This window comes from Merops nubicus, unplaced genomic scaffold (assembly GCF_000691845.1).
Source record: "Merops nubicus isolate BGI_N331 unplaced genomic scaffold, ASM69184v1 scaffold42175, whole genome shotgun sequence".
Lineage (NCBI taxonomy): Eukaryota > Metazoa > Chordata > Aves > Coraciiformes > Meropidae > Merops > Merops nubicus.
The window spans coordinates 3,447-12,202 of NW_008611109.1; the positions used below are offsets into that span (position 1 = coordinate 3,447).

Here is an 8,756-nt window from a genome sequence, read left to right on the forward strand (position 1 = left end):
TCCTGGAACGGGTTCCTGCCGTATTCACGGAGGATCCAAGCACGGTACTGCCAGGAGAAAGCCAAAAGAAGCTGTTGGGGTCACCCAGGGCTGAGAAAACTCCCCCCAACCCCACCACCCCCACCTCCAGCTCTGGTGGGAAGCAGCGAGCCGAGCAGCCGAGGGATCCCAGGGATGGGCAGCAAGAAGCAGAAAGGTCCCAACATCACAGCAGCTCACATCCCACCTGACAGGAGAGATGTGAGGGTTCCCCCCCAAGACCGAGCTCACCCCACATCCCCAAATCCTGGCACAGATGGACCCGGAGAGCTGACAGCACCCTCAGCTTCTGGGGAGCTCTCTTCACACTTGGCACTGCCAAGAAGCTGCTGCTGCTGCTCCTCGCTGCCCAAATTCCCATAAGGAAAGCTCCCCCCCGCCCTGGCACAAGCTGCACGGCCAAGGTGGCTCTTGGATGCTGAGGTAGGTTTGTTTGCAGAGCGTCTGGAGGTTGGGGGGGTCCTTTTGTTGTCCCCCCCCCCTCTTCCCCAGCACTGCGGCCAGCTGCAAAGGCTGCTCCGGCAGCGGGAGTTGGTGGCCGAGGGCCAGCTGGCAGCAGGCTGAGGTCTGGAGAGAGCTGGGAAGCAAGAGCTGGTCTGTAGAAATGCTTCCCGTTACTGCTGGGAGGAGAAAGGGCCAGATGGACCCAAGCTGCAGCACCCGGGGAGCGTGGGCAGGAACGGGCAACCTGGCCAAGACCTGCCGTGCCAGCTGCCTGGAGCTCCTGGGGAGCTGGCAGAGCTTCAGCATCGTCCTAAGTCTACAATCATGGAGTGTTCTGGGTTGGAAAGGGGCTTGAAAAGTCTATTCCAACTCCCCCAGGGGTTGCAGGGACATCTGCAACCAGAGCAGGTTGCTCAGAGCATCATCCAACCTCACCTGGAATGGTTCCAGGGATGGGGCAGCGACCACCTCTCGGGGCAACCTGCTAAGTAGGTGGGAATTGGCTGCTCCAGCAAGTAGGACTTACTGGGATGAGTGGTAGGAGCACATCCAGCAATACCAGACACCTTAGAGGAAGGACAGAGGGTACCTGGGGGTGCAGCAGCTCAGCCCTGTCCGGCCGGGGCTGCCACGGGCGTGGGGACCGTGAGTGACAAAAGGAGAAAGTCTCAGAGTGACCCCAGCAGCATCCATCCCTCTCAAAGGTCATCTCGGGCAGTGGGGATTTCCACTGGGAACGTCTGGATGTCCCAAATCCACTCCCCCAGGCAGTGGAACCCACCGTGGCCGCTGCACTGAGCAGGAGCTTCAAGGGGGACCCCGAGAGCACAGCCTGAGGTCCTGGCTAGAAAGCAACCCCTGGGAAGGGAGTGCCAGAGGATTTGGGGTTGGATTTGGGATTGGATTTGGGGTTGGATTTGGGGTTGGATTTGGAGTTGGATTTGGAGTTGGATTTGGAGTTGGATTTGGGGTGAGCATCCATGCTGGCTGCTCATGGGAGGAACATCCGTCCCATGCTGACCATCCAGAGGGGTTGGAGTTCCATGGGGACACCAGCCTGGCCACCAAGGCTCTGCACGCAGAGGCTCAGCACCCACCAAGGCTCTGCACCCACCGAGGCTCAGCACCCAGCCTGGGAACTGGCTCCCAGCACCCAGGGAAGGAGGGAAGGATCCGGCCGGGGTGCGGGGGAAGCCCCCCGCTGCTGCTGCTGCTGCCAGGCGTTTCCCTTTAAATCCAGAGCAAGAAGTGGTTACAGCCCGTTTCCTCCAGCCCTGACCACTAACCACTGCCCTCCTCCTCCTCCTCCTCCTCCACCAGGAGCACCCCTTGCAGCTGGGACAGCCCCAGAGGGGGGCAAGGCAGCTTGGCCACGGCGTGCCAGCACCACGGGGGGCCAGGTCCCTCACCCCAATGCCCACCTGTGCCCTCTCTCACATCCACGCTGGACCCTCTGTGCCCACCTACTTCCTTTTCTAACCTTACCCATCGTCCTGCTGCTGCTCTTGGTCCTTTCCTTCCTTCTTTGCCCCTCCAGCCCCACCGAGTGCAGCTGGAAACCGCAGCGGCACGCTTCCTGCACCAAGGGGCCAGCTGCCCCCTCCCAGGGAACTTCTTCCCCATTTCTACCCTCCCGGGGTCCTGCCTGAGGTCCCTGCTCTGGATCGAGGGCACCAAGGGATGCTCGCCCCCAGCGCTGGGGAGGAGGACCACAGGAGGACCCCAGGATGTCCCCAGGAGGACCGAGCTCTTCTTCGCATCCCACCCGTGTCTTCTCCTAAGCATTGTGCTTCCAAACTGCTGCCTGCTGGGATGAGATCTGGGCTAATTGGGGAAATTTAACCTCTTTTCCATCCTCAGAAAGAGCTCAAGCTCAGGTCACAATACCTTTGCTCCTGCCTTCTACCTGCACAGCAGAAAAACACCCAAAAAACTCCCAAAGCTATGAAAAGGAGTGAAGTGTGACCTGCCCCAGCCAAGGTAAGAGAGCCAGCTGCTGCTTGGCATGGAACCAACTGCAGGACCCACATGGAAACTGTGGTGCTCACCACCCCCTGGGACACCCAGCCCTCCATCTCAGCCCACAAGTCCCTTCCTCTTGCAGAGGTGGAGGGCACGGGGGCGAGCAGAGCATCGCTGCTGAGGTTGGGGCATCCATCCCTGGCTCTTCCTCCCCTTCCAATGCAGCTGGGGGTGAGGAATGGCAGAGCCCTCCCTGCTCCAGCACCCAGCTTCACCCCCCGGGGCTGTGCTAGCAGCTGCCCGCCCACAGAATCACAGAATTCACAGAATTGTTTGGGTGGGAAGAGAATTTGGAGCTCATCGAGTCCATCTGTTCCCCCAGCACTGCCAGGTCCCCACTGCCCCGTGTCCCTCACACCACATCTCCACGGCTTGGAAACCCCTCCAGGGGTGGGGACTCCACCACTGCCCTGGGCAGCCTGGCACAGCCCTGGGCAAGCGTTTTGGGGAAGAAAAGTTCCCACGAGAGCCATCTGCAGCTTCCCTCCCCCACGCTGCCATCACGGGGGACCCAAGGGGTGTTTCAAGGAAAAGGCAGCTCTGCCTAAATCCCGTGGCTCAAACTCATCCAAACCTCCACCCTTGGCTCTGCCTTTGGTCCTTTCAGGGAAACGCTTGCAAAACCCCTGGTGAAATGTTGAGGTGCTGAAAAAGCAGCATCTCAAGGCTAAGGAGGGAAAGTCTGGTGCCTGCTGAGCCCAGCCTGGATTTTGGGGAGCAGGAGGAATAGCTCGGGTGGAGAAGGGGAACACAGCAAACCCCACGTCATGAGCTGTACTGGGGAGCATCCAGGATGTGAGAAGGGTTGGGAGAAGAGCTGGCCTGCCCCGGGGGAAGCCCCACAGGGAATCTCCAGCACAGGGAAGGGGGTTTTGCAATCCCTTGGACCATTTTCCACCCTCCTCCAGGGGCAAGTCGGTGATAACAGGGCAGGGCTGAGTCCCTCGTGTGAGGGACTCATGGAAGGGAACTCCATGCTGGGGAACTGCCTCCTAGGGCAGTTCTGGACCTTGGTCCTCTGCTGTGAAGCCCAGTATTGGGTGGAGGAGCAGGGTCCAGGGTGGGAAGCTGGAGGAGCTGGATGGGACCTGTGTTTTTAAAGCCCTTTCCAGACTTTCTGGGTCAAAAGTGTAGCTCTGATCTCTGCAGCTCGTGTTGTCCCAAGAAAACCTGCTGCTGTTGCTCCCAGCTGCTGGGCTCAGCCACAACATCCCTCCCTCACACAGCATCACCCAGCCAGGGCTCCTGCCCTCCTAAAACCTTCTGCTCCTCATCTAGCCAAGCCAGAGGAGAATTTCTCCATCCACACTCACTCCTCTCTGTCTCCTGCCTCTGAAAGCAGAGGACTTGCTGTCAGAGGAAGCCCAGCCAGATCCAAGCACTCCTAGACACCCCAAAGCCACTCCTAAGAACCTTCTTCCCTCTCCTCTTCCCCTCCAGCTCCTGCTGCATTCCTGGGAACCATCCCAGCACCCTTCCCGGGGGACTTGCTGCTGGCAGGTCCCTCCTGCTGTGTCCTAACCGAACCCAGAGCTTGGAAAGACCTTTTTTAAGCGCACTCACACAACATTTAGGCACTTTTTGTCTTTGTAAATGGTTGTTTTTCTGCACGCATACCCCCCAAACCCCCAAGGGAATAACTAGCACGCCCAAGGGCAAGCAGCTGCATGCAAAAGAGCCCTGCGAGGTCCCAAACTCTGCAGGCAGGGACAGGAGGGGAGGTCGGGGAGCGGGGGGGACGTACCTCCTGCAGCAAGGTCCCCTCATAGTCCTGCAGCTGCTGCTGGAAACCGAGGTTGGGGCTGACGTAGGAGCGCACGGTCTTGGTGGCAGCCAGGCAGCTCTCCCAGCCCAGCTCTGTCACTGTCATCAGGTAAGCCACCAGGATGGTGGCACTGCGGGAGACCCCGGCCAGGCTGGCAAGGGACACCCCGGGGTGCAATTTAGGAGAGGCTGAGGGAGCTGGGGACAAAGGAGGCTCAGGGGAGACCTTCTGGCTCTGCACAGCTCCTGACAGGAGCCTGGAGCCAGGTGGGGGTCGGGCTCTGCTCCCAAGGAACAAGGGACAGGACAAGAGGAAACAGCCTCAAGTTGCCCCAGGGGAGGTTGAGGTTGAGCTGAGGAACAATTTGTTCCCCTTGAGGGTTGCCCAGGGCTGTGCCAGGCTGCCCAGGGCAGTGGTGGAGTCCCCACACCTGGAGTGGTGTACAAGTGTGAGGGACACGGGGCAGTGGGGACCTGGCAGTGCTGGGGAAGGGTTGGACTCCATGATCTTGTAGATCTCTTCCCATCAAAACGATTCTATGATTGCCATGGGCACCCCCTCTCCCTGGGATGCTAGAGGGGTTCCCCAGCACCCCAGGGTGGTTGGAAGGGGGTAAGGAGCAGCAGGAGTGGCCCCAGGTAGGTGGTTTCCCCTGTCCTCTCCTCTAGCCTGTCCCCCTTCTTTGGATGCTCAGGTCTCCAGTGCATGGACCACCCATCCCCATGGGTCTCTTCCCCTGTTGCCCTCCCAGTGCTCTCCCTCCTCTTCTCCCTCTGCCCTGTAGGTGACATTTGGCATCGAGGACATTTTTTGGGAGCCCCTCCCCACCTCCCAGGGGACCAAAGGGAAGCAGGGAGAGGAGGTGGTGGCAGCAGCTCTCACCAGTGGACCAGGCAGCCTCCTCCACCGAGCCTGCACTCGTGGATGAACCTGATGCACTCCTTAAAATGCTGCAGCCTGCAAGGAGAGAGGCAGGGAGGTGAGGAAGGGAGGGCTGCCCACCCCTGCCAGGTGCCAAGCCACCACGACAGCAGCATTGGTGTCCCCTCTGAGGACTTCCCACCACCCTGGGGCCACCAGCATGAGGTGGGAGGAGAAATCCTTCCTCTGCCCAGCGAAGGCAGAGGGGCTGATCTTCCTCTGGTAGGAAGGAAATGACCTAGGAGACTTTCCAGGAGGTTTCCTCCTTCCCAAGGAGTCAGGGTGATGCCAGCAGCCCAATATGCTCAGGGAAGACCCCAGGGAGACAGCCTGGGGAGATGGGTGGTTTGGGGAGTTCTGAACGCTCCACCAAGCCACATCCCTCCCACTCCTCAGTGCCCAGGATGCTGGAAGCTGCTGCTGATCCCTCCTGAAGACAGCAGGCATGTCCAAGAGCCAACACTTGCAATAAATTCTGCCCATCCCTGCTCACCCTCACCCTCCCACCAAGCCCTGGGACATTTTTGAGGCAGAAAACCTGCTTCTGGGTAACTCAGGCTGCTGGTGGACTTCCAGACCTGGCTCCCTGACCACACAGCTCTGGCTTTCTCTGGAGGAGGAGAGGAGTGGACTTCCTCTGGCTCCACGTGACAGGGGGTGTGTGCACCAGCAAAGCCTTCCTGATTTCTCAGAAGCCCAGGCACAGAGTTCTTCCCCCTCTGCCCTTCATCAAGGGCTGGTTCCCAGCTGGCAGAACCCTCCAGAACCTTCTCCCATCTCTGCTACCTGTGGAAGGGGATGCTCTTCACCCTACATGGAAGGGGGATGGAAGGGGGATGGAAGGGGGATAGGAGGGGGATGGAAGGAGGATGGAAGGGGGGTGCTGCTCTCCACCCTCCCATGGAAGGGCAGAGCTCAGGAGCCTTCTAAGAAACCAACCAAGGATGTCATCAGAGGGTTCTGCTGCCCAAGAAGAGGAGAGATGGAGGAGACTACTCTGAAGCTGTGGTCACACTAGAAGTGCTGAGCTTCTCAGCTCTGGAAGGAGATGTCAGTCCATTGCTCCTCCTGGGCTACAAGTGTGCCTCCTCTTCCTCAACCTCCTCCTCCTCCTCAACCACCATAACAAACAGACCACCACCACCGGGGGGGTGCCTGTCCCTGCTTAAACCTTGTCCCAGGGGATTTCTCCTTGTCCTACTCCTCCTTGCAGAGCAGACACCCTCCCTGAGGGCCAGAACATGCTGCCTACACAGGGCCAACCTCTCCAGACCCCAGCCTTCCACTTCACCCCCTTGGCTGGGACCAGCAGGGGCTTGCAAGGACGTGATGCTCCAGCCTCCAGCTCCCTCAGCACGCTCACTGCTGGTCTCCAGCCCACTCCATCCACCCTCACCCACCCCACAGAGGGGGTTTTCTCCCATGTAGCCAGCCAGAGGAAAGCTCTCCCCGTGGCTTTTCCAGCCTGTGAGCGTGGGAGCAGGGCACAGAGCCTGGAAATGCCACGAACCACCAAGCTCCCGAGTCACAGGCATCTCTTCTGCAGGACACAAAGTTCACCAGGATTGTGAAATCCAAGGCACAAACTGACAGGCAGAAAATAGCTCCTTGAATAAATCTTCCTTCCGGCAGCCAGTCTTATCTTTTTTTTTTATTTTCCCCTTTTTTTTCCCTCTTTCCCCCCCCCCCTCTTTTTTTTTCCTCCTTTTTTTTCCCCTTTACTTTCCCCCCCCCTTTTTTTTCCCCTTTCTTTTCAGTAGCCACGCCACGAACGCACAGAAATGAGAGAAGAGGAAAAAGAACAACCCAAAAAAAAGTTCTTGCTGAGGCAGGGACTTCTTGTAAAGCTTCTCTTTCCGCTCAGCAGGAGTATGAGCCAGCAGAATCCCCCCCCCTCAAGGCCATGGCTGCTTCCCAGGGATGCTGGAAAAGCAGCAGCTCCACAGATGGGGCTTGGCTGGTCACCATGCACAAAGTTTGGAGTCTTTTTAGGCTTTGATGGGTGAGAAAAAAATTCCCTTGGAGTCATCCAAGGTCTGTTTGCAAGGGTTGGTTTAGGGAGTTTCACCACCCAAAGCAACAGGGGGGTGCTGGGACCACCCCCCCAGCACCCTGCCCCATAAAAGCCTGAGGCTCCCTTCTAGCATCTCTCTCCATCTTCATCTCGAGGGCATCATTAAAGGATTTATAAGTATCTGTGCTTCATGTAGGGGGGAAAAAAATGTTGATTTTAATTGATTATCTCAGGAAGAATGGCTGGAGGACCAACACAAACTGTTACCTTCCTAACCCAGTTAAAAAAAAGTGCCACTTTTCAACCCTGCCCAGTGGAATCATTCTGAAATTTGATGGGAAATTAAATTTCCTGCCTACAAACACCCCCAGAACCAGATTTTAAGCCCTAGAAATGTGATTTCCCACCTGGGAGTGAAGCTCTCAGCTTCTGCGAGCTCAGCAGTGGCACGAACTCTTTGCAAGCATGAAGGGACTGAACCTTCCTCCTGCAGAACCTGAGCTTTTATTGCCTGACAACGACCCACCCGTGATGCTGGGAGGCCAAAGGATGGGGAGAGACTTACAGGTTTTGACTGGATGAATCCGAGGCTGAGATACAGAGATAGGTCATGTCCTGCAACACAGAGATGGTCCTGGTAACAAGACACCTCCAAAAAAAAATCCCAAATCCCCCTTTTCTCTCTTTCCCCTCTCCCCAGTTGACTCTTCAGTGAGGGGAGAGCCACAATCCATTTTTGGCTACCCTGATGGGTCACCTCCATCCCATCCCAGCCTATCTCCACCTCATTCCAGCCTAGGAGAGGCCAGAACAGCTCAAGACCCCCCCCAAAAAACTGGGCCAGCCCTTTCCTGGGGCCCCGATTGGTGAGTCCTGGCAGGAAGACGTGTGAGAACATGCACTGATGAAGTCACTCTCATCAATGAGTTATTTCCTCCCAGGCCTTTTAATACACCATAAATCATCCTGCCACATGCTGGTGTAGGTCAGATTGCTGTCTTTAAAACGTTGCTTCCTCCAGCCTCCCTGTTCTGAGCTAAAATTAGATCCTCTTCGTCTGATTTTTTAGGGGTTTTGGTTTGTTTTCTTTTTTTCTCAGTGAAATGGGTGGAAATCCTGCCAGTCAGAACTGAAACACCCAGCACCAGGGATTGCCCCAACTCCAGCAGCTCCCCGTGGCAGCTGAAAGGTCCCCCCAAGACTGATGTGACCCAACCCCATGGGCCACCCTCGCTTCCCTCCAGCCCAGGGAAATCCAGGAGGCTGGAAAAAGGCACTAATTGAAGGAGGAAAGGGGATAATTCCATGCTGGAAAGGCAGGATGAGTGCTGAGGGGGTTTTCTCCATCCTCCCCGTGCTCGTCCCCATCACCCCACAGCCACCCGTGGGAGAGGGATGAGGTGCCACAGTGATGTGGCATTTGCCACCTCCCCTTGGCGTGCCAGTCAGCTGCTCCTCACCCTGAGAAGCTGCCAGAGAGGCTGGGGCAGGGGGGGAAATGGAGCTGGCATGTTCCTCATCCCCACCCCTGGCCAAGCCACAGCTTCTCAA

At 57.5% G+C, this 8,756-nt stretch overlaps 1 protein-coding gene across 1 annotated transcript; it reads right to left on the minus strand.

Moving 5' to 3' along the window:
- Window positions 1–9: 9 nt before the first annotated feature.
- On the minus strand, window positions 10–7,839 carry LOC103773737 (dual specificity protein phosphatase 22-A-like; the record flags this gene model as incomplete). Its single annotated transcript, XM_008941114.1, has 4 exons — window positions 10–47; window positions 4,250–4,421; window positions 5,153–5,227; window positions 7,771–7,839. Coding segments are annotated over 4 exons (354 nt in total), but the record flags the coding sequence as incomplete, so codon positions are not given.
- Between the last annotated feature and the right edge of the window lie 917 nt (window positions 7,840–8,756).